The sequence below is a fragment of the Hemitrygon akajei genome, chromosome 7 (assembly GCF_048418815.1).
Source record: "Hemitrygon akajei chromosome 7, sHemAka1.3, whole genome shotgun sequence".
Lineage (NCBI taxonomy): Eukaryota > Metazoa > Chordata > Chondrichthyes > Myliobatiformes > Dasyatidae > Hemitrygon > Hemitrygon akajei.
Window position 1 is genome coordinate 132,189,724 of NC_133130.1, and position 25,670 is coordinate 132,215,393.

General features: G+C 44.9%; 1 protein-coding gene across 3 annotated transcripts in view; it reads right to left on the minus strand.

Annotated features, from left to right (window-relative positions):
- The window catches only part of LOC140730914 (syntaxin-2-like), a 91,526-nt gene that overhangs the window by 22,730 nt on the left and 43,126 nt on the right, over window positions 1-25,670 (minus strand). For all 3 annotated transcript variants that reach the window (XM_073051960.1, XM_073051962.1, XM_073051961.1), the window contains exons 5-6: window positions 11,924-11,997; window positions 9,839-9,947 (exon numbers count right to left, since the gene is read on the minus strand). In XM_073051960.1, coding sequence (XP_072908061.1) covers window positions 9,839-9,947; window positions 11,924-11,997 — 183 coding nt within the window. The remainder of the gene's footprint in view (window positions 1-9,838; window positions 9,948-11,923; window positions 11,998-25,670) is intronic.

Consider the following 25,670-nt stretch of genomic DNA (forward strand, 5'->3'; position numbering starts at 1 on the left):
AGAATATAACAATTAAGCTTTCACATTGAAGGCTAACATTTATTGAAGTAATTCTGACTCATTGTTATGTGTCGTGATCTCTGCCTTGTGGAATGCGTAGTCAGAATTTCCAAACATCCCTGGCCCCGAATTCTAAATGCTTTATCTTGTCTGTTCCTGTCCCCTGGGATGTTACAGTGAACTAACAGAAAGAGGAGTTTTAGATTAAATGTACTATGGACTCCGGTAACTGGGCCATTGGTCAACCGGGACAGTCACTTACTTGGGACAATTCTTTAAGAACAAAAACTAGAATGGGCAAAGAAATGGAATACACTGTGGAAGTGCAGGTCACGCACTTTGGTAGAAGAAATAATACCATAAACTGTTTTCTAAATAGAGAGAAAATTCAAAAAAGGGTGGTGGTAATCTTTGTGCAGGATTCCCTAAAGGTCAATTTTCAGGTTGAGTCAGTGGCAAGGAGGCCAAATGCAATGTTAGCATTCATTTCAAGAGGAGTAGTATACAAAAGCAAGGCTGTAATGTTGAGACTTTATAAAGCACTGGTGAGGCCTCACTTGGAGTATTGTGAGCAGTTTGGGCCCCTTATCTTAGAAAGGATGTGCTGAAACTGGAGAGGGTTCAAAGGAGATTCACGAAATGATTCCAGGATTGAACGGCTTGTCGTATCAGAAGCACCTCGTAGTTTTCAAAGGTTCATTTATTATCAAAGTATACAACTTGAAATTTGCCTTCTCCGGGTAGCCATGAAACCCAGAAAGAAAAGCAGCACAATCACCAACCCACAAAATCCCGCTGCCCGCACAAAAAAACAAACAAGAAAGATGGGGTGAAAAACACGGAATATTAAAAAAACTATTCAACTGGGAAAAAAAGTCTACAGGCCATTCAAAACGCAGAAAACCTGGGCAACACTCTCTGGCACAGCAGCAGACCCTTCCCTCTCTGTAGCAGAGACAGGCAGCAATTGCTCGCCCTCCACACTCGCCTTGTTGCTTCAGTCTCCATCACTGCTTTCACCAGCAGTCCAAAAACGGCTTGCACCCCATCCCGCTAGCTTCTCGCCACGAAGTTCACGCGCACTGCCTCCGTCTTCCGGAATCCTTACAGAGACTGCAGAGCGCTGAAGCACCCAAACGAACTCCAAGCATCTGCATTCACCTCGATGTTTCAATTGTCCTCGTTGTTTTAATCAGTGAACAATGGAAGCGTTAATCAGTGAAATGGAGTCAAACATCAGCTTGCAGCCTGCCTGCTATGAGGTTTGCTCACACTGTCTCTAGCTCCCGCAAATCTCTCGGAGACTGCAGAGCACTGGAACAGCTGAACGATCTCCAAACAGCAAATCACAGGCTCCAACAGCTCCAGAATCACATCCAAGTCAAAAAACAAACGTAAAAGACATATAAGAATTAAAATATATGGTTTCATGATCTATCCAGAAGATGTCGACTGAAAGAACATTGTACCCAGGCGCCATCTTGACTGGAAGTTCTGGTTTTGGCTTCTATTCACTGGAATTCAGAAGAATAAGGGGCAAGCTCATTGAAACTATCAAATGTTGAAAGGCCTCAAGAGAGTGGATGTGGAGAGGTTGTTTCCTATGGTGGGGGAGTCTAGGACCAGAGGACACAGATAGAGTGGATGTGGAGAGGATGTTTCCTACAGTGGGGGAGTCTAGGACCAGAGGACACAGATAGAGTGGATGTGGAGAGGATGTTTCCTATAGTGGGGGAGTCTAGGACCAGAGGGCACAGATAGAGTGGATGTGGAGAGGATGTTTCCTATAGTGGGGGAGTCTAGGACCAGAGGACACAGATAGAGTGGATGTGGAGAGGATGTTTCCTACAGTGGGGGAGTCTAGGACCAGAGGACACAGATAGAGTGGGTGTGGAGAGGATGTTTCCTATGGTGGGGGAGTCTAGGACCAGAGGACACAGATAGAGTGGATGTGGAGAGGATGTTTCCTATAGTAGGGGAGTCTAGGACCAGAGGACACAGATAGAGTGGATGTGGAGAGGTTGTTTCCTATGGTGGGGGAGTCTAGGACCAGAGGACACAGATAGAGTGGATGTGGAGAGGATGTTTCCTGTAGTGGGGGAGTCTAGGACCAGAGGACACAGATAGAGTGAGTGTGGAGAGGATGTTTCCTATGGTGGGGGAGTCTAGGACCAGAGGACACAGACAGAGTGGATGTGGAGAGGATGTTTCCTGTAGTGGGGGAGTCTAGGACCAGAGGACACAGATAGAGTGGATGTGGAGAGGATGTTTCCTACAGTGGGGGAGTCTAGGACCAGAGGACACAGACAGAGTGGATGTGGAGAGGATGTTTCCTATAGTGGGGGAGTCTAGGACCAGAGGACACAGATAGAGTGGATGTGGAGAGGTTGTTTCCTATGGTGGGGGAGTCTAAGACCAGAGGGCACAGCTTCAGAGGGGTGTTCTTTCAAAACGGAGATGAAGAGGAATTTCTTTAGCCAGAGTGGTGAATCTGCAGGATTCGTTGCCACAGGCGGCTGTGGAGGCCGAGTGTTTAGGTATACTTAAGGCAGAAGTTGATAGATTCTCAATTAGTCAGGGCATGAACGGATACGGGGAGAAGGCAGGAGATTGGGGCTGAGACAGAAAATGGATCAGGCATGATGAAATGGCACAGCAGACTCAATAGGCTGAATGGCCTAATCCTGCTCCAACATCTTAACAGTCTAATTGAAAGAATAACCGGGATCCATTTTGTTTAATTGGGACAGAAGACTGCTGCCGAACAGTTTCTAACTGGCATCAGTCACATGTACTTGGGGTTGTTAGACACTACACCATCCTTAGAGCAGTTTTTAAATAGTGTCAGTCGCATGTTTGTGTTCAACAAGCAGTGATTATTGCCACCAATAGTTGGTGAGAAATAAGCAGCAAGACAATTCAGAACTGTTTTGCTCACTGCAGCTTCAAGCATTCAGGCCTGGAGATGCCAGAAACAGCCAAGGGTGAAAATGAAACTATTTCACTACTTAGGAACTTTGAAGAATTTGAATCATCTTTAATGTTACAACCACAACGAAGATTTGGAGGATATGATTGTTGAAAGCATTGCATGAAGGCAGTCTGTTTTCTACATGAGGTGTCTATAGTGATTTTGTTCATTTACAGTCTATCAAATGAAGATGCCAGCATTAACTGAATGCATTACTCTGTCGATACTATTAGGAACTAAATCACAGTTTCATAGGACTGTAGTAATAATTGATAGCGTTCTAATCTATTCTCCATTTCACTTCAATACAAAAAATTGTTACTCAGTTAAACTGCAGTTTGTTTTTTAAAATACTTTTTTAAAATCGATTTCCATGAAACTTTGGCTAACTAGGGTAGGTGCTTGTACTCCTCACCACTCCCCTCACCTCCTCAATCTGGCTTCTTCCCCCTTCCTTTCCTGTCCTGATGAAGGGTCTCAGCCCGAAATGTCAGCTCTTTATTCCTCTTCATATATGCTGCCTGACCTGATAAGTTCCTCTTCACTTTTGTGTGTAAAACACCTGGACCATGAGCTGACCAATAAACACAGAGACAAGTTAAGATTGTAGTATGTTAATCCAAAACCCCCTTTGTAATGGCACTACCCTCTGCCAGCCCACAGCTCTTGTGAGAACATGATGTCCTGACGAAGGGTCTTGGCCCGAAACGTCGACTGTACTTCTTCCTATAGATGCTGCCTGGCCTGCTGTGTTCCACCAGCATTTTGTGTGTGTTGCTCTCTTGGGAACATTCCAGCTTTGCCAGTCCATTCAGCCCATCGTCCTTTGGCATCACAGTGTAGCCATTAGTGAGATGCTGTTACAGCTCAGAATGGATTTTGGAGTTCAATTCCTACGTCCTCTGTAAAGAGTCTTTACTCCCTCCCAGTGGCATGCATGGGTCTTCTCTGGGTGCTCCGGTTTCAGACATACTGGTTAGTAGGTTAATTGACCATTGTAAATTATTCAGTGACTTGGCTAGGGTTAAATCAGTGGGTTGCCGGATAGCGCGGTTCGAAGGGACAGAAGTGCTTGTTCCGTCCGCACTGTATCCCCAAATAAAGTAAAATTCATTTCAATGCAATCTCCTACGTTAGAATCCTTTTACATGGTAATGCTATCTTTGAATTTGTGTTGTTGTATAATTTTAATGGAGTGTGTGGGGTGTCCAGGAAGCGCAGGCACCTCTGGTGAAGGGGCTTGTCGTGTCCATTCTGAGGCAGCTCACTCACCTTTGGAACCCAGCGGACACTCAGCTCTCACCTGTGGCTCCAAGCAGCTGTCTGCATTTGACAGTAGCCACAACCTAGTACACTGGGCTAAAGCAGGTGAGGGTAGCTGGCAGAGACCCCATATCCCACCAATAGGGACATGCCTGTCCTAGCATGCAAAGTCAGCTCTGGCAGACTGGCTAGATGAGATCTACAGTGAGATCCAACGGCCAGGAAGGTGGTTCTGCAAGGCTCCATGGAGAGCGAAGGACACGACGAGGCACAGAAGACGTCATGGTCATCCACTGCAACCAAGGAAAACCCCAGTTTGCGATGACCACCCAGTTCAATTCAACGTACATTTATCAAAGAATGTATAAATTATACAACCTTGAGATTTGTTTGCTTACAGGTAGCCACAAAGCAAGAAACCTGAAAGAACCCAAATAAAGAATAAAAAGACCAACAACTGATGCACAAATGAAAGGGGGAAAAAAGTACAGATCGTGCAAACAATTGAAGTGAACAACGACATTCCGAATCAAATTGAGACCTCAGATCCGAACTCCGGAGTAGGCCCAAAGCCTCACCTATCAGTTCATCATATAAGTGGGCACAGAGCACAGCACCTGGGGCAGTCTTCCTAGCCTCAGTGCCACAGAGGGAGAGGGGTGACCGTCACGGAGAATGAGTGAAATTGGCTCTCACCTCGGATCCAGACACCCTGGCTTTTCAGTCTATCTGGGCCAGCATTTAAATTGACCAAAAAATGGAACAGCAAAAGGTTTTGGTGCCCTAGAGAGTGGAGTGACCATTGCGGCAAGCGAGTGAAATCAGCTCTCACCTACAATCTGGGCCAGTGTTTGACCTGTCTTACACCACACTAGGACCTGATTACTGCGAAGGGCTTGGGGCCTAGACCATGTTGCCCAGCAATTCGCTTCCAGGTCCAGATTTCGCCACCCAGCCCAAACCTGCTATCAAGCTTTTCAAATAATTGGCACCCAGAGCAATCCAACTTCATGACGGAGCTAGTTGTATGGGCATCAAATCTCCTCTGCCCCAGTCCCGATTTCTCCTCATGGCACCCAGAGTGATCCAACCTCATACCCCGGCCAGTTGTACGGGCATCGAATCTCCTCTGCCCTGGCCCCAACTTCACCTTTCGGCACCCAGAGTGATCCAACCTGACACCTGGACCAGTTGTCTTTAGTTGAATTTTCTGTTTTTTTAACTACCAGTGAGCTGTGGTACGCATTTGGTAGGGCCATTTTAACCAAACCACTGGACCTGGATTTACGAGGTCCAGAGAGTAGAACTGCCCCAGTGCAATGGCTTTTCCACTTAAAAACGTTCCCGCAAAGGTATCATGTCATCGTCAGATACAACGGCCAACCAACAACACTAGCATTTGAATGAGCTTTTCCAAGTGAATGGCAGGGAATCCACAAGCAGTCTCTACCTCAGCAGCAACACAGTGTTCACCTTCACAAGGTGAGTGACACAGCATCAGTATGGTGAGCGGGGGAAACTGGACAAAATTGGGTTGTTTGCTTTGGAACGGTAGAGGCTGAGGGGAGATCTGACAGAGGTTTATAAGATTATGATAAGCATAGATAGAGTGGACAGACAGTATCTGTTTTCTAAGGCTGTAATGTCTAATACCAGAGATTCAAGATTGTTTAATTTAATTTTCAGCACACAAGTGTAAAGGAGAACAAAATAATTGTTACTCTGGATCTGATGCAGCAAAAAAAACACACACACAATAAGATAAAGAACCCAATAATAGAAAATCAAAATAAATATAAATGCATAAGATAGCTTATACACATAGATTGATTGTATGTCCAAAAACTGACGCTAGGCCCAGGAGTGTCTGTACATAAGGTACAGGGGAGATTTTAATTTCCCAAATATCGATTGGCATCTCGCTAGAGCAAGGGGTTTAGATGGGGCGGAGTTTGTTAAGTGTGTTCAAAAAGGTTTCTTGACACAGTATGTAGATAAGGAGAGGAGAGGCTGTACTTGATTTGGTATTGGGAAATGAACCTGGTCAGGTGTCAGATCTCTCATTGGGAGAGCATTTTGGGGATAGTGATCATAATTCTATCTCCTTTACAATAGCATTGGAGAGAGATAGGAACAGACAAGTTAGAAAAGCATTTAATTGGGAGTAAGGGAAATTATGAGGCTATCAGGCAGGAAACTGGAGGCTTAAATTGGAAACAGATGTTCACAGGGAAATGTACGGAAGAAATGTGGCAAATATTCAGGTGATATTTGTGTAGAGTTCTGTATAGGTACGTTCCAATGAGACAGGGAAGTTATGGTAGGGTACAGGAACCATGGTGTACAAAGGCTGTAATAAATCTAGTCAAGAAGGAAAGAAAAGCTTACAAAAGGTTCAGAGTTAGGTAATGTTAGAGATCTAGAAGATTATAAGGCTACTAGGAAGGAGCTTAAGAAGGAAATTAGAAGAGCCAGAAGGGGCCATAAGAAGGCCTTGGCAGCAGGATTAAGGAAAACCCCAAGGCATTCTACAAGTATGTGAAGTGCAAGAGGATAAGATGTGAAAGAATAGGACCTATCAAGTGTGACAGTGGGAAAGTGTGTATGGACCAGAGGAAATAGCAGGGGTACTTAATGAATACTTTACTTCAGTATTCACTATGGAAAAGGATCTTGGTGATTGTAGGGATGACTTGCAGCGGACTGAAAAGCTTGAGCATGTAGATATTAAGAAAGAGGATGTGCTGGAGCTTCTGGAAAGCATCAAGTTGGATAAGTCGCCGGGACCGGACAAAATGTACCCCAGGCTACTGTGGGAGGCGAGGGAGAAGATTGCTGAGCCTCTGGCAATGATCTCTGAATCATCAATGGGGACAGGAGAGGTTCCGCAGGATTGGAGGGTTGCAGATGTTATTCCTTTATTCAAGAAAGGGAGTAGAGATAGCCCAGGAAATTATAGACCAGTGAGTCTTACCTTAGTGGTTGGTAATTTGATGGAGAAGATCCTGAGAGGCAGGATTTATGAACATCTGGAGAGGTATAATATGATTAGGAACAGTCAGCATGGCTTTGTCGAGGGCAGGTTGTGCCTTACGAGCCTGATTGAATTTTTTGAGGATGTGACTAAAAACATTGATAAAGGAAGAGCAGTAGATGTAGTATATATGGATTTCAGCAAGGCATTTGATAAGGTACCCCATACAAGACTTATTGAGAAAGTAAGGAGGCATGGGATCCAAGGGGACATTGTTTTGTGGATCCAGAACTGACTTGCCCACAGAAGGCAAAGAGTGGTTGTAGACGGGTCATATTCTGCATAGAGGTCGGTCACCAGTGGAGTGCCTCAGGGATCTGTTCTGGGACCCTTACTCTTCGTGATTTTTATAAATGACCTGGATGAGGAAGTGGAGGGATGGGTTAGTAAGTTTGCTGATGACACAAAGGTTGGAGGTGTTGTGGATAGTGTGGAGGGTTGTCAGAGGTTACAGCGGGATACTGATAGGATGCAAAATTGGGCTGAGAAGTGGCAGATGGAGTTCAACCCAAATATGAGGTGTTTCATTTTGGTAGGTCAAATATGATGGCAGAATATAGTATTAATGGTAAGATTCTTGGCAGTGTGGAGGATCAGAGGGATCTTGGGGTCTGAGTCCATAGGACACTCAAAGCAGCTGCACAAGTTAACTGTGGTTAAGAAGGCGTATGGTGTATTGGCATTCATCAATTGTGGAACTGAATTTAGGAACCGAGAGGTAATGTTGCAGCTATATAGGACCGTGGTCAGACCCCACTTGGAGTACTGTGCTCAGTTCTGGTCACCTCACTACAGGAAGGATGTGGAAACCATAGAAAGGGTGCAGAGGAGATTTACAAGCATGTTGCCTGGATTGGGGACCATGCCTTATGAGAATAGGTTGAGTGAACTCGGCCTTTTCTCCGTGCAGCGACGGAGGATGAGGGGTGACCTGATAGAGGTGTATAAGATGATGAGAGGCATTGATCGTGTGGATAGTCAGAGGCTTTTTCTCAGGGCTGAAATGGTTGCCACAAGAGGACACAGGTTTAAGGTGCTGGAGAGTACGTACAGAGGAAATGTCAGGGGTAAGTTTTTTACTCAGAGAGTGTAAAGTAACTGTTTTTGAGTCTGGTGGTCCTGGCGTGGATGCTCTGTAGCCTCCTCCCTGATGAGAGTGGGACAAACAGTCCATGAGCAGGGTGGGTGGGATTCTTCATGATGTCACTGGCCCTTTTTCACCACCTTTCTCTATACACGTCCTTAATGGCGGGTAGGCTGGTGCTGGTGATGCATTGGGCAGTTTTGACTACCTATTGTAGAGCCTTCCTGTCCGCCGCAGTGAAGTTTCCATCGCAAGCAGTGATGCAGCTTGTCAGCATGCTCTCTCCTGCATATCTGTACAATGATGTGAGTATAGATGTGCAAAGTCCAGCTCTCTTCAACCTCCTCAGAAAGTAGAGGCATTGCTGACTTTCCCTGATTGTGTAGAATGTCTTCTGGGACCGTGAGAGGACATGCAATTAAGGTGATGTGGGGGGGGGGGGGGGGTTTCAAAGGAGATGAATGAGGCAAATTTATTTTTTTCTGCACACAGAGAGTGGTGGGTGCCTGGAAGGTGTTGCCTGGGCTGGTGGTGGAGGCCAAGTCATGCTTGTGTGAGGACAGTTTATTATTTAGAAATACAGTGCAAAACAGGCTGTTCCAAACCAATGAGCTGCACCACTTAGAAACCCAACTATTTAACACTAGACTAATAATCATAGAGTCATAGAAAAGTACAATGCAGAAACAGGCCCTTCAGCCCACCTAGACCATGCCAAACCATTTAAAATGCCTATTCCTATTGACCTGCACTGGGTCCATAGCCCTTCATACCATGACCATTCACCTGCCTATCCAAACTTCTCTTAAACATTGAAACTGAGCTCATATCCACCACTTGTACTGGCAGCTCATTCCACGCTCTCACCACCCTCTGAGTGAAAGAGTTGCCCCTCGTGTTCCCCTTAAGCTTTTCAACTTTCACTCTTAACTCATGACCTCTGGTTGTTGTCCCATCCAACCTCAATGGAAAGAGCCCACTTGTATTTACCCTATCTATACCCCTCATAATTTTGTATACCTCTATCAAATCTCTCCTCAATCTTCTACATTCCAAGGTATACAGTCCTAACCTATTCAATCTTTCCTCCTAACTCAGGTCCTCCAGACTCAGCAACATCCTTGTAAATTTCCTCTTTATTCTTTCAGCCTTATTTATAACTTTCCTGTAGGTCAGTAACCAAACCTGCACACAATTCTCCAAATTAGGCCTCAGCAATGCCTCATTGAACTTCAACATGACATCCCATCTCCTGTACTCAATGCTTCGATTTACGAAGGTCAGTGTGCCACAGGACAATTTACAATGACCAATTAATCTATACTAACCAGTATGTTTTTGGACTGTGGGAAGAAACCCATTCAATCACGGGGAGAACATACAAATTCCCTACAGAATTAAACTCTGAGCTCCAAAACGCCCCAAGCTGCAATTGCGTTGGGCTACCATGGCAAATCAGTGAGACGGCTCATTTAGATTCACTCACTGATTTCCAGCTGACGCTGAATCCTTCCTTTGCTGCGCTCTCTGAAATATATCTGGATCTCGTTGTACTCTGTCATGACGTTGGCAAACTTTCGGGACAGTGTTGAGTGCTGAAATTAAAAGAGAGGTGTTTAAACAGGTGAGTCACATCAACCACTGACATAGAACATAGAACAGTATAGCACAGGAACAGGCCCTTCAGCCCACAATGTTGTGCCAAACCAGCTAACAAATAAGTCAAATCCCTCCCACCTACATCATGTCCATATCTCTCCCTCTTCCTTACGTCCAAGTGCCAATCCAAATGTCTCTTAAAAGCCTCTAATATATTTGTCTCTACCACCACACCAGGCAGCGCATTGCTGGCATCCACCACTGAGTAAAAAACTTACCCCTCACATCCTCCTTGAACCGACCCCCTCTCACCATCAATGCATGCCCTGACATTTCAACCCTGGGAAACAGATACCCCTTGTCCACTCTGTCTATGCCTCTCATCATCTTATAAACCTCTATCAGATCTCCCCTCATTTTTCACTCCAGAGAAAACAACCCAAGTTTATCCAGCATCTCTTGATAGCACATGCCCTCTAAACCAGGCAGCATCCTGGGAAACCTCCTGCACCCTCTCCAAAGCCTCAAACATCCTTCCCACAGTGGGGAGTGTATGCAACGATAGTTCACAACAGAAGCATTTGCCGCAGCAGTTTCTATTACAGATCGTCCCCCCCCACCCCTCCCACAAGCTCCATATACTAATGTTAAACATAAGAGGTTCTGCAGATGCTGGAAATCCACAGCAACACACACAAAATGTTGGAGGAGCTCAGCAGGCCAGGCAGCATCTATGGAAAAGAGTACTGTCGACATTTCAGGCCGAGACTCTTCAGCAGGACTGGAGAAAAAAGATTTGGAGTAGATTTACAGAGTGGCCATGGGGGAAGGGTGAAGTAATGAGCTGAGAAATTGATTGGTGAAAGAGATACAGGACTGGGGAAGGGGGAATCTGATAGGAGAGGACTGAAAGGAGAGGAAAAAGAAAAGGGGGAGAAGCATCAGAGGGAGGTGATGGTCAGGCAAGGAAATAAGGTGAGGGAGGGAAAGGGAAACGGTGAAGGGGGGAGAAAGGGAAGGAGGAGGGGAGAAAAGGAAGGTGGAGGGGGAACCCGAGGGGAGGCAATAAGACAGATGAGAAGAGGTAAGAGGCCAGAATGGGAAACTGAAGCAGAGTAACAATTCCCCCTGCAACCACCCCCTTCAACCAATGGACACAGAACGACAGCTCCTGCAGAGCATACAGGTGTAACACTTCTGTACGTGGTTACATCACCGAATGCAAGCAGGGCTGTAGCCAATATTCTAAGTCTAGGACCAGAGAGCACAGCCTCTGAATGCAGGGACATCCTTTTAGAACAGAGATGAGGAAGAATTTTCTTTAGCCAGAGGATGATGAAGTCAAGTGACTGAGTATATTTAAAGCAGAGGTCTATAAGTTCTTGACTAGTCAGGGTGTCAGCCATGATGTAATGACGGTGCAGACTCGATGGAGTGAATGGTCTAATTCTGCTCTTATGTCTTATGGTCTTTATACACCCCTCCCCTCTGTCTCTGAGAATGGGGTGTAAAGACTAGAAGACACGTCTGCTCTGCCATTCCATCATGGCCAATTTATTATCTCTCTCAACCCCACTCTTCTGGTTCTCCCTGTAACCTGTGACGCCCTGACTAATCGAGAACCTTTCAACCACTGCTTTAAATATACCCTATGTCTTGGCCGTCTGTAGCAATGAATTCACCACTCTCTGGTTAAAGAAATGCAATCCTCACCTCTGTTGTTAAGGTGTGTCCTTGTATTCTGAGGCTGAGACCTCTGGTCAAAACTGTCACCGTTCACACTTGAACACAGAACATTACAGCACAGTGCAGGCCTTCAGCTCATGATGCTATGCTGACCTTTCAACCTACTCTGAAATCAATCCAACCCTTCCCTCCCACCTGGTCCTACATTTTTCTTTTATCTAAGAGGGTCTTAAATGTCCCTGAAGTATCTACGTCCACTGCCAGCCCTGGCAAAGTGCTCCTGTACCTGGGTTTTCCGTATCCTCAGATCGACCGAGCCTTGGTTCTCTTCATCTTCATCTTTAATGCTCTGCTCGATAACTAGGATAGAATATGACATACAAGAATCACAGGCATTAATAATAGAGGGAAGACTAACTAACACCCCATCTCTACAGGCAGACAAATCGCAACTTGATAAAGATTAAAAATTAGCTTTATTTGAATGAAAAAGCCTATAAAAAGAAGTGGATGCAGACCAGTCCATTATGGGTAAAACCCTCCGCACCGCTGAGCACATCTACGTGGAGCATTGTTGCAGGAAAGCAGTATCCAACATCAGTGACCCCCACCACCCAGGACATGCTCTCTTCTCATTGCTGCCATCAGGAAGAATGAACAGGATCTGAATACCCACACCACCAGGGTCAGGAACAGTTATTACCCCTCAACCACCAGGAAGGAGGTACAGGAGCCTCAGGACCCACACCACCAGGGTCAGGAACAGCTATGACCCCTCAACCACCAGGCTCCTGAACCAGAGGGGATATCCTCACTTGCACCATCAATTAACTGATCAGCAGTAAGGCTGATCAACACCTCCATCCACTAACCCACCCCTCCAAACCCCCAACCATCACTACTTCATCATTTCCTGTCAGAGTCACCTTATGTACAGACACTCCTGTGCCGAGCGTCACTTTATGGACATACAATCTATGTATATAAGCTATCTTTTGTATTTACAGTTAGTGTATTTTTTTATTATTATTGTGCTCTTTATCTTATTGTGTTTTCTTATGCTGCATCGGATTTGGAGTAACAATTATTTCATTCTCATTTACACTTGTGTACTGGAAATTACACATTAAACAATCTTGAATCGGGACAACACACAAAATAAATAGTCGCCGATTCAGGTTGAGACCCTTTATCAGTACTCATGAAGGGTCTTGGGCTGAAATGTTGACTGTTTATTCCTCTATAGATGCTGCTTGACCTGCTGAGTTTTTCCGGCATTTTGCGTGTGTTGTTCCAGATTTGCAGCATCTGTGTGTTCGATGGATATAGGTGGGGTTGAAAAGGGGACGGTTTAGGGTGAGGTAGGGGTGTGATGAGCCCCTAGGTTTATCTTGCCGTGGACTGTTATTTTTAAGAGAGAGTGCCTGAGTGACATCAGCCACCGACTTTCTTGGCTCCTGTTTAATTCTCACTAAGGGAGAGAGAGGGGCAGAATTAATTGACTCTGCAGCTTGTTTTGATTTAAGCAAGGACACTCACTCACACACTACTTTCCCCAAGCAGCAGTAAGGCTGATCAACACCTCCGTCCACTAACCCAACCTTCCCCTCCACCCCCATCCCACCACTACTTTATCATCTCCTGTCTCTAAGGTGACTCTACCTATATACAGACATCTGTGCTGAGTGTCACTTTATGGACATACAATCAACCTACAGTGCCTATAAAAAGAAATCCCCCCCCAAGAATTTTTCATATTTTATTGTTTTACAACATTGGATCACAGTGGATTTAATTTGGCTTTTTTGAAACTGATCAACCGAAAAAAACACTTTCATGTCAAAGTGAAAACTCATCTCTTCAAAGTGATCTACGTTACAAATATAAAACACAAAATAATTGATTGCATAAGTACTCACCACCCAAATCAACATTAGTACAGCCAATAGGTTTTAGAAGTTAAATAGAAACATAGAAAACCTACAGCACAATAAAAGCCCTTCAGCCAACAAAACTGAGCCAAACATGTCCTTACATGGTGATCTGTTTTTGGAAAACTGTGCAGTCAAGGTGTTTCAACTGATTGTAGTAAAAATACACCTGTATCTGGAATGTCCAACTGCTGGTGAGTCAGTATCCTGGCAAAAACTACACCACGAAGACAAAAGAACACTCCAAGCCACTCCGCGAAAAGGTTATTGAAAAGTACAAGTCAGGAGATGGTTAGAAAAAAATTTCCAAGTCACTGAATATCCTTGGCATACAGTTAAGTCAATCATCAAGAAATGGAAAGAATATGGCACAGTTGTAAATCTGCCTAGGGCAGGCCATCCTCAAAAACAAGAAGGGGACTAGTGAGGGAGGACACCAAGAGACCTATGACAACTCTGGAGGAGTTACAAGCTTCAGTGGCTGAGATGGGAGAGACTGCACATACAACAACTGTTGCCCAGATGCTTTACCAGTCACAGCTTTATGGGAGAGTGCCAACGAGAAAGCCACTATTGAAAAAAAACTCGTATGAACTCTCAGCCAGAATTTGTCAGAAGGCATTTGGGAGACTCCGAAGTTAGCTGGAAGGAGGGTCTATGGTCTGATGAAACCAAATTGAGCTTTTTGGCCATCAGACTAAACACTATGCTTGGTGTAAATCAAACACCACACATCATCAAAAACACACCATCCCTACAGTGAAGCATGGTGGTGGCTGCATCATGCTGTGGGGATGCTTCAATGCCACAGGCCCTGGAAGGCTTGTGAAGGTAGAGGGTAAAATGAATGCAGCAAAATACAAGGAAATCCTGGAGGAAAACCTAATGCAGTCTGCAAGAGAACTGCGACTTGAAAGAAGATCTGTTTTCCAGTAAAACAATGACTCCAAGCATAAAGCCAAAGCTACACTGGAATGGCTTAAAAACAACAAAGTTAATGTCCTGGAGAGGCCAAGTCAGAGTCCAGACCTTAATCCAATTGAGAATTTGCAGTTGGATTTGAAAAAAGTTGTTCACTCACGATCCCCATGCAATCTGACAGAGCTTGAGCAGTTTTGTAAAGAAGAATATGGAAAAATTGTAGTGTCCAGATGTGCAAAGCTGAAAGAGACCTAGCCACACAGACCAAAGGCTGTAATTGCTGCCAAAGGTGCATCTACTGAATACTGACTTGAAGAGGATGAATACTTACTCGATCAATTATTTTGTATTTTATATTTGTAATTAATTTAGATTACTTTATAGAGATTTGTTTTCATTTTGACATGAAAGTCTTTTCCTGTTGATCAGTGTCAAAAAAAGCCAAATTAAATTCACAGATTCAATGGTGTAAAACAATAAAACATGAAAACTTCCGAAGGGGGGGGAATACTTTTTATAGATGCTGTATCTAGACAAGCTATTGCATATTTTTTAAAATTGTGTTCATTATCTTCTGTGGGTTTTTGGGCTGCATTGGATCTGGAGTAATAATTATTTTGTTCTCCTTTACACATGTACTGGAAATTACATTAAACAATCCTGAATCTTCAACGACTCCACACCAGCGACCTGTGAACAGTTCTGGCCCCTAAAACAGATGCACATTTAACACTGCAGGCAGTTCAGAGCTCTGATAACTCAGTTCCTAGTCTGGGAAGGAGAGACTGCATCAACTACAGTTTCATTAATGCTGTAAATTTATTCCCTGATAGCTTAAGTTTGCAGGATTGTTTATAGCACAGGATTATTAAACCATGGGCAGAATATTTCAGGAAGTTTCCAGATCTGAATGGAGTAAAGCTCATAAACACAGGAGATTCTACAGATGCTGGAAATCCAGAGCAATAAGCCCAAAATGCTGGAGGAACTCAGCAGGTCAGGCCGTATCAGTGGAAATGAATGAACAGTTGACTTCTTGAGCTGAGACCTTTCATCAGGACTGGAAAAGGGGGAAGACTGGGGAAGGGGAGGAATACTAGTTGGTAGGTGACGGGTAAGACCAGGTAAAGGGGAAGGTGGATATAAGTGGGAGTGAAGTAAGAAGCTGGAAGGTGATAGGTGGAAAAGAAAGACTAATGAAGGAGAAATCTGATAAGACAGGAGAGTGGGCCATGGGAGAAAGAGATGTAGGCACCAAAGGTAGGTGATGGTCAGGTCAGGAGAAGAAAAAGGGTGAGAGGGAAACCAGAATGGAGGATGGAAAAAGGAATGAGAGGGGAAAATTACTGGAAGTATGAGAAATCAATGCTGAAGGCTAACCTGACAGAATATGAGGTGCTACTCCTCCAGCCTGAATGTGGCCTCGTCACGGTAACAGAGGAGGCCACAGACAGACATATCTAAATGGGAATGGGAAATTTGAATTGAAGTGTGGGTAGCCACTGAGAGATCTTGTCTTTTACGGCAAACAGTTCATTGATCAGTTCAAATTATTCAACGGTAAGTGTAACTATCAGGGACTTTCCTCATTACAGTGATCAGCTGCCCTTTAAGGAAGAATATACTGGACAAATATGGACTGCACAGTACTAATACCTGTTTATTAAGCATACTGTGTATAATGCTGTTTATCAACAGCAGCTCAGCGTTTAACACAGTCATTCCAACAGTTCTGATCTAAAAGCTCCAAAAGATGGGCCTCTGTACCTCCCTCTGCAATTGGACCCTTGACTTCCTCATCAGCTGCAAAGGATCAAAATAAGCTGCAGAGAGTTGTAAACTTAGTCAGCTCCATCATGGGCACGAGCCTCCATAGTATCCAGGACATCTTCAATAAGTGAGGCCTCAAAAGGTGATGTCATCAAAGACCCCCATCAACCCATTCTACCATCAGGAAGAAGGTACAGATGCCCGAAGACAAATACAGTCGGCCCTCCTTATCCACGGGGGAGGACCCCCCCCCCACCCCGTGGATACCAAAAAACACAGATGGTCAAGTCCCTTATTCAGCCTGTCTCAATGCGGTGGTCTTTAGGACCCAGCGGAACCCTGGACTTTATTTAACATGTCTCAGTGCGGTGGTCTTTAGGACCCAGCGGAACCCTGGACTTTATTTAACATGTCTCAGTGCGGTGGTCTTTAGGACCCAGCAGAACCCTGGACTTTATTTAACATGTCTCAGTGTGGTGGACGTTAGAACATGGCAGTGCAGCTCTGAATCCGCAGTGTTTCTGTTCACGAAAATAATCACAATCACGATTGAAAATAAGGTGGAAGTAATAAAGCGATCGGAAAGAGGTGAAATGCCATTGGTCATTGGAAAAGCATTAGGCTACGTTGGTCAACGATCGGAACAATTTTAATGGAGCATATGAAAGGCCCTGCCCCGATGAAAGCTACAATTATTACTAAGCAACGCAATGGTTTAATTATTGCAATACGTATGTTTCTTAAGTGTTTTATATGCATAGAAAGGTAAAATATGTACTATATACTAAGAAAAACATTTGACTAACTGATGCTAAATAATACCGGATGTACCTGTTCCGACTTCAAATCCGACTTAAAGACAGACTCAGGAATGGAACTCATTCATAACCCGGGGACAGCCTGTACTTTTAAGTCATTTCTAGATTACTTATAATACCTAATACAATGCAAGTGCTATGTAAATAGTTGTTATACTGTATTGTTTAGGGAATAATGACAAGAAAAAAGTCTGTACATGCTCAAACAACGAGTGCTGGAGAGAGAACTTCTGGGTTTTCCCGATCCACGGTTGGTTGAATCTGCACATGCGGAACCCGCGGATAACGAGGGCCAACTGTACTCAACAATTCAGGAACAGCTTCTTCCATGCTATCAGATTTCTGAATGGACATTGAACCCACAAACACTACCTCACTACTTACTTTTATTTTTAAACTACTGATTTAACTATTTAATATGTATTTATGTTTACTGTAATTCAGTTGGTTTTTTATCCAATTATGTATTGCATTGTACTGCTGTCACAAAGAAACCATTGGGTCCGCCATCAGGGGCACAAACCCATTCCCCCCTCTATATTTCCTGCTGCACCTGGAGCTCATTCTCTCACATTCCCCCCAACTCCCCTCTGGCATTACCCTCCTTTGGGGGCAAATTTCCCACCGTTTCTGGGATGGGCACAGTGGTTAGCACAACGCTATTACAGCTTGGGGCACCCTGGAGTTCAGAGTTCAATTCCTGCATTGTCGGTAAGGAGTCTCTGTACATCTTCCCCATGGAATGTGTGGGGTTTCTCCAGAGTCCTCCAACAGTCCGAAGACATACTGGTTAGGTTATTATAAATTGTCCTGGGATTAGGTTAGGGTTAAATGGGTCGTTGGTCGGGTTTGTTGGGGCGTGACTCGAAGGGTTGCAAGGGCCCACACCACGCTGCATCACTAAATAATTAAATGTGGGACGCCAGCAAAGCATGTGGGGAGGAACACAAACTCACGTGTGTTGTATCTGAATCATTACTTTTCTACTATTTCTCTTGAAGTTTAACTTTCCAATGATTGCTTACATGTTTTTATATCGTCACCTATATATATGTAATTGCTTTCAGAGGCCGTCTGCTAATTGCAGTTGACCATGGATGTATCTTCCTAGTTGTTCATGTAGTTGACATACAAGCCTGGAAGTACAGTATGGAGGGCAAGTTGTTGCCCACGTAGCAGGCACTCCCTCTCCACACATCTAATAAATCCAAAGGAGTGGCAGAGACCAGCAACTCTGCAGGAGTTTTCAGTCAGCATTTGAACTCAAAGTAGGACTGCCTTAGGGACTCCAGCTCTGGATTTTTCCCTCGGTGTTTACTTCCGAAGCCTTCCCCAAGAGGAGGTAGGACTGCAAGGCAGCAGAGGTTTGAGATCAATTTTCCGTCTCCTAGATGAGCTGCCAGCAGCTGGTGAGCTCCAGCTGGAACAACTGGCTTTAAAGTGACAAAACCCACCTTTGCACCTTCTCTCGGCAGAAACAGTTCCACCAAGCTCAGTAGCTAAACTACAAGTATAATTGCTCAGTAAGATGTATAGCTATTGTAGAATAGTGTATTTTCCAGAAGCTACAGTTTTTCTGCAGCAGGGGACAGACACACCAAGAGTGAGGTTTGATCAATCTAAGTGTCAGGCCGATTTGGAAAGGTCGGTCATGAGTCAAAACATGGTGGCAGGGTCCAGGCCCAAAACATACCGATGCAACGGGGCCTGGGCCCTAGTCCAAGGAACGATGATTTTTGGATGTTTGGATGATGTAATCACCAGACCAGATGGGTTGAAAGGGCAGCATGTTGGGCTGGTTCTGCTTGCTGCTCCGTTAACTTTATTCAGCTCTGCGCTGAATCAAAGCCAAGGCGGTGGCCTGCTCCAGGCTTCGTATCTACAGACTCACTTTTACTCTGAACGCTATTTGCGTACTTTGACTATTTGCACAATTTGTTTCATTTTTTTCCTCTTTGCACATTGGGTGTTTGACTGTCTTTTCCTTTATGGGTTTCTTTGTTTTGTGGCTGCCTGTAAGGAGAGGAACCTCACTGTTGTATAGTATGTACATAGTTTGATAATAAATGTACTTTGAACTTGAATCTGGCTATTTCATAGTTAATTGTTATCACTGGAATGTTATCTCTAGTCTCTATGAGACAACCACAACTACTTTTTTTTCTTTGTTCATTTTCTTTCCTTCATTTTTTGTTCTTTGCTCTTGTAACATTCCATAAAACAACTGTGACCACCAAGATTTATGCCTTATTCTTGACTTCCGAAGATCACCACCACTGGATCTGTCAAGAAGGAACAATTCCGAGCAAGGTTGGAGGTGACATTGGATACACGTCAACCCTGGCAGGGTCTGCAGGACATTACTCCCTACAAAGTGAAACCCAATAGCATGAATGGCAGCGATGCTTCACTACCAGACAAGCTCAACTTCTTCTATGCCTGCTTTGAAATGGATGTCAATGTCAAGCTGTCTCTCAGAAGGGTGAACCCTTGAAAGGCGGAAAGCCCCAGTGGAGTACCTGGTTAGGCTCTGAAAACTTGTGCCAACCAACTGGCAGGTGTATTCAAGGATATTTTCAACCTCTCATTGTTATGGTCAGAAGTTCCTAGAGGACAAGGATTATACTAATGTCTAAGAAAAGCAAGGTGAGCTGCCTTATGGCTATCAACCAATACCACTCACATCTACAGTGATGAAATGCATTGAGAGGTTGGTCATGGCCAGAATCAACTCCTGCCTCAGCAAGGACCTGGACCCACTGCAATATGCCTTTCGCCACAATAGGTCTACGGCAGACGCAACCTCAATGACTCTTCACACAGCATTAGGTTACGCGGACGATACAAACACCGATGTCAGGATGCTGTTTGTTGTCTATAGCTCAGCATTTAACAGCACCATGTCTACAGTCCTGATCAATAAGCTGCATAACCTGGGTCTCTGTACCTCCCTCTGCAATTGAATCCTCTACTTTATAACCAGAAGACCACAATCTGGGTGAAACAGTATAAATAATTCCTTCTCGCTGAAGATCAATACTGGCACACCTCAGGGGTGTGTGCTTAGCCCACTGCTCTACTCTCTCTATACCCATGACTGTGGCTAAGCATAGCTCAAATGCCATCTATAAATTCGCTGATGATACAACCATTGTTGATAGAATCTCAGATGGAGATGAGAGGGTGTACGGGAGCGAGATATACCAGCTAGTTGAGTGGTATTGAAGCAACAGCCTTGCACTCAACGCCAGTAAGACCAAAGCGCTGATTGTGGACTTCAGAAAGGGTAGGGAGGAATCATGAACCAATCCTCAGCGAGGGATCAGAAGTGGAGAGAGTGAGCAGTTTCAAGTTCCTGGGTGTCAAGATCTCTGAAGACCTAAACTGGTCCCAAAATATCGAAACAACTATAAAGAAGGCAAGGCAACGGCTATATTTCATTAGAAGTTAGCGAAGATTTGGTTTTCACTCAAGATGCTTGAAAACCTCTGCAGATGTACCATGGAGAGCATTCTGACAGGCTGCATCACCGTCTGGTAGTGGTGGGGGGGGGGGGGGGGGGGCTACTGCATAAGATCGAAAGAAGGAAAAGAAAGTTGTAAAATTAGTCTGCTCTATCTTGGGTACTAGCCCCCATAGATATCTTCAAGGAGCAATGCCTCAAAAAGGTGGCATCCATCATTAAGGACCCCTCATCACCCAGGACATGTCCTCTTCACACTATTACCATCGGGAAGGAGGTACAGGAGTCTGAAGGCATACACTCAGTGATTCAGGAACAGCTTCTTCCCCTCTGCCATCAGGGAGGAGGTACAGGAGCCTGGAGACACACACTCAGCGATTCAGGAACAGCTTCTTCCCCTCTGCCATCAGGGAGGAGGTACAGGAGCCTGAAGACACACACTCAATGATTCAGGAACAGCTTCTTCCCCTCTGCCATCAGGGAGGGGGTACAGGAGTCTGAAGGCATACACTCAGTGATTCAGGAACAGCTTCTTCCCCTCTGCCATCAGGGAGGAGGTACAGGAGCCTGAAGACACACACTCAGGGATTCAGGAACAGCTTCTTCCCCTCTGCCATCAGGGAGGAGGTACAGGAGTCTGAAGGCATACACTCAGTGATTCAGGAACAGCTTCTTCCCCTCTGCCATCAGGGAGGAGGTACAGGAGCCTGAAGGCACACACTCAACGATTCAGGAACAGCTTCTTCCCCTCTGCCATCAGGGAGGGGGTACAGGAGCCTGAAGACACACACTCAGCGATTCAGGAACAGCTTCTTCCCCTCTGCCATCAGGGAGGAGGTACAGGAGCCTGAAGACACACACTCAGGGATTCAGGAACAGCTTCTTCCCCTCTGCCATCAGGGAGGAGGTACAGGAGCCTGAAGACACACACTCAGTGATTCAGGAACAGCTTCTTCCCCTCTGCTATCAGGGAGGAGGTACAGGAGCCTGAAGACACACACTCAGTGATTCAGGAACAGCTTCTTCCCCTCTGCCATCTGATTCCTAAGTGGACATTGAACCCATGAACACCACCTCACTTCTATTATTTCTATTTGTGCACTATTTTATCATTTAACTATTTAATATGCAGAGATATACTCATTGTAATTGATTTATTTTTTCCTAGATTATCATGTATTGCATTGGACTGCTGCCACTAAGTTTACAAATTTCATGACATATGCTGGTGATATTAAACGTGATTTTGATTCTGACTAGAGGGAGACCATGCAAACTCCACACACAGAGGCAGTGCTGGAGGTCAGGATTGAACTTGAACATAAAACACAAAAACAGTCCAGTACAGGAACACTTGACCCACAGTGTTGTGCTGAACCAGCTAAAAAACAAATCAAAAGCACCCAAACACTAATCCCTCCTACCTACACCATGTCCATATCCCTCCATCTTCCTCACATCCATGTGCCTATCCAAACGTTTCTTAAAAGCCTCTAATGTATTTGCCTCTACCACCACACCAGGCAGCACATTCCAGACATCCACCACTCTGAGTGAAAAAACTTACCCCTCACATCCCCCTTGAACCGACCCCCTCTCATCTTCTATACATGCCCTCTGGTATCAGACATTTCTATTGTGGGGGGAAAGAAGACAGTTCCTCGTCTGCTCTATCTATGCCTCTCATAATCTTATAAACCTTTATGAGATCTCCCCTTTGCCTCTGGTGCCCCAAAGAAAACCCAAGTTTGTCCAGCCTCTCATGATAGCACACGCCCTCTAAACCAGTCAGCATCCTGGAAAACCTCTTCTGCACCCTCTCCAAAGCCTCAACATCCTTCCTATAGTAGGGCAAGCAGAACTGTATGCAATTTAGTTGAGTCACTGGAGCTGTGAAGGGGTGGCTCCTAACCACAAGGTTACAATTTTGTCAGCACCTTCCCGTAAGATGGCGGTACACATGGTCGCAGCGGCCTCTCTGGGTCCAACCAAAGGTGCACTTGTTCGTCCTTTAAGTCTTTCTTTTTACAATCACTGCTGGTTGTCAAAAACATCAAGCACTGCAGGTCTACCCAATGAACAACTTGCTCAATAGCGATGGAGCTGGACTTGGCATGGACTGTGTTGCTGGCCATTACAAAAGGCTTTGGAGTTGGTCCGTGGAGGCTAAAAAATTGTAATTGCCACGGATATCTTTCTTCTGATCGCAAGATCCTGTCGGACATTAGTAACGTAGAATATCGCAAGTCTAGTTCACTGGTAAGACCAACAACGAAGGAGCTGCAGGAGCTTGGCTGTAGAACAGACTAAGCCCTCATTCACCTGTTGCAGCCACACAGTGGAAAGCCTCTGGAGACAGTATGGGAGAGAGCAGACAAGCTGCAGCCTGTGCTGAGTTGGTGCTGCCCTCCAGTGTTCGCTCGGTGACAGACAAGCTGGATTGCGTTCATCTGCAGACTGCTGTGGACTTGTTCTTGCCAACAACATCCATGCACCATCTATCTATTGAACATGACACTCAGGGTCTTGGGCTAGATTATATTATTCTGTGTGACTTGATGTTTAGTGCTATCTTACAGCAATGTGCAAAAGTCTCAGGCACACATATATAGCCAGGGTGCTAAGACTTTTACACTGTACTATACTTATCAATGCAGGGCAGAGAGCGAGTCTGTAAATCTGGCAGGAGCAAAGGATGTTGGGAATGGGGAGGGTGGAGAGCCGCGGGAGGGGTGTGGGGCAGGTGGCAGAGAAGGAGTGCCAGGGGCCCAAGAGGGGCAGTGGGTAGTGGAAGTGCAGACACACCCAGCCCTGAGACAACCAGACAAGGTCATTTGATTCCAAACAACTGGTTTACTAATCATTACAGAATGTCCCTCTGGTGCTCCCCTCTCCCTTCCCCTTTTCCCAACCATGATCCCCCCTCCCCACTCTCAGTCCACAGGAGACCCATATCAGAATCAGGTTTATCATCACTCACATGTCATGAAATTTGTTTTTTTTTGGCAGGAGCCGTACAGTGGAATACATAAAATTACTACAGTGCTGTGTAAAAGTCAGGCACCCTAGCGATATATATGGGCCTGAAACTTCTGCACATTACCGTATGCACTATATACGCCTTGCGCAGTGTGCGACAGTTGATAATGTGTTTTGCACCTTGGCCCCAGAGGAACGCTAAATCATTTGTCCGCATACATGTGTATGGTCAAATGATAATTAAACCTGAACTTGAACTCTAGCGAGGAGGTTATCAGTGACAAGTTGAAAACCACAAAAAGCCACAGTCTAATCTAGAGTCTGGTTATGAGTCAATACCCCGACTGATTACGTAACCACAAGGGACAGGAACGATGCATGCTTTCCTAAACAGAGGCAGCTTCACTCTACATGAGATGAGACTGTGATGTAGACAGAAAGAACTGTCAACAAAAGTCACCAGAGATCAAGAGCAGGGATATTCATCTGCAGTTAAAGGGCCTTTGATGCTGGGAAGGTAACGAGATTAGAAATGGGTTAATTGATCTCTGTTCTAAATATTAGAATCAGGTTTAATATCACTGGGATATGTCGTGAAATATGCTGTGTTGTGGCAGCAGTACACTGCAATACATAAAATACATTAAAAACTATAAATTACAATTAAACATGCACATTGCTTATTGCAATTTATGTATTTTTTCTAATATGGTAAAGTTTGTTTGGTGCATTGGGGTGCAACCTTGCCGTTTCTTTAGTGTTTCGTCTGTTTTACAAGGCCGAGTTGTGAGCTCGATGCTCAACCCAGCACAGATGGGAAGTGTGTAAAGAGCCGGCCGGATTCGAACCCAGGCCATCGTGATCTAATGTCCGGTTGCAGATACCACTGCATCACCGGTACAGACACACCACTTATAAATTAAGTAAGTTGTGCAAAAAAAAAAGAAAAAAGAATACTGAGGTAGTGCTTACGGGTTCATTTTGTATTCAGAAATTGGATGGTGGTATGGGATAAGCTGTTCTTGAATCATTGAGTGTGTGTGTTCAGGCTTCTGCACCTCCTCCCTGATGGGAGCAATGAGAAGAAAGCACGTACTGGGTGATGGGGGCCGCCTTTTTGAGGTATCACCTTTTTAAAGACGTTCTCGATGCCGAGAAGGCTAGTGCCCATGACGGAGCTGGCTGCGTTTACCACTTTCTGCAACTTTTCCCAATCCTGTGCAGAGGCCCCTTCACACCAGATGGAAGAAACTATCAAAAGCAACCTCACCAACCTTTGAGCAGGCGATGGAACCGACCATCAGCAGTCAGCCCCAGCACTCTCTGTGTTACACTGTGGTAAATGTACAAAACACGGATTCAAAAAAGCAGACTCCTCTATACTTCAGTCCGAGTCAGTAGTGAACTGAGAGCTACATAAAAGAATGTTGTTCAAACGAGGATGAACCAAATGTGGCAATGGCTGAGAACAGATGGATTATTGAAGGCAAATTTCCTCACATCTATTAACCTATAAATTTGTTGTGAGAGACAATCAACATTCCAAATATTAATGGTAGGGTAGTGGTTAGTATAACGCTTCACTGCGCTAGCGATCAATGTTCAATTCCCACTGTTGTCTGTAAGTTTATACATTCCCCCCATGGTTATATGGGTTTCCGACAGGTGCTCTAGTTTCCTCCCACAGTCCAAAAGATGCACAAGTTAGGCTTAGTAAGGCACTGCATTTTGAATATACTGTATTCTCGATGCTGGAGAGGCTAGTGCCTATGATGGAGGGGTGGGAGTGGGAAGTGCGGTGGGGAGCTGAGACAGATTTAGTAAAATCGTTTCCAGGGATGAGGTATCTTAGTTTGCGGGACAGAATGGAGAAGATGGGGTTGTTTTCCTTGGAACATGGGGAGGTTGGGAGGGGATCTAAGAGGTTTAAGGGTCTAAATGTAGAGAAACCTGACTGCCAGAGGCATCAAGATTCAGAAGACACAAAATGAAGATCAACACACTTGAGCTTGGATTGGATGACCAGACGTAGAAGCCTGGTGGTGAGTCTGCTTGCGCTTGAACTCAGGACGTGTGATGACCCAGGCTTATCGAGAAGCGGTGACGCCCTGATGAGGTGCGAGTTGCATTCAGTAGGCAGTCTTGTTGAGT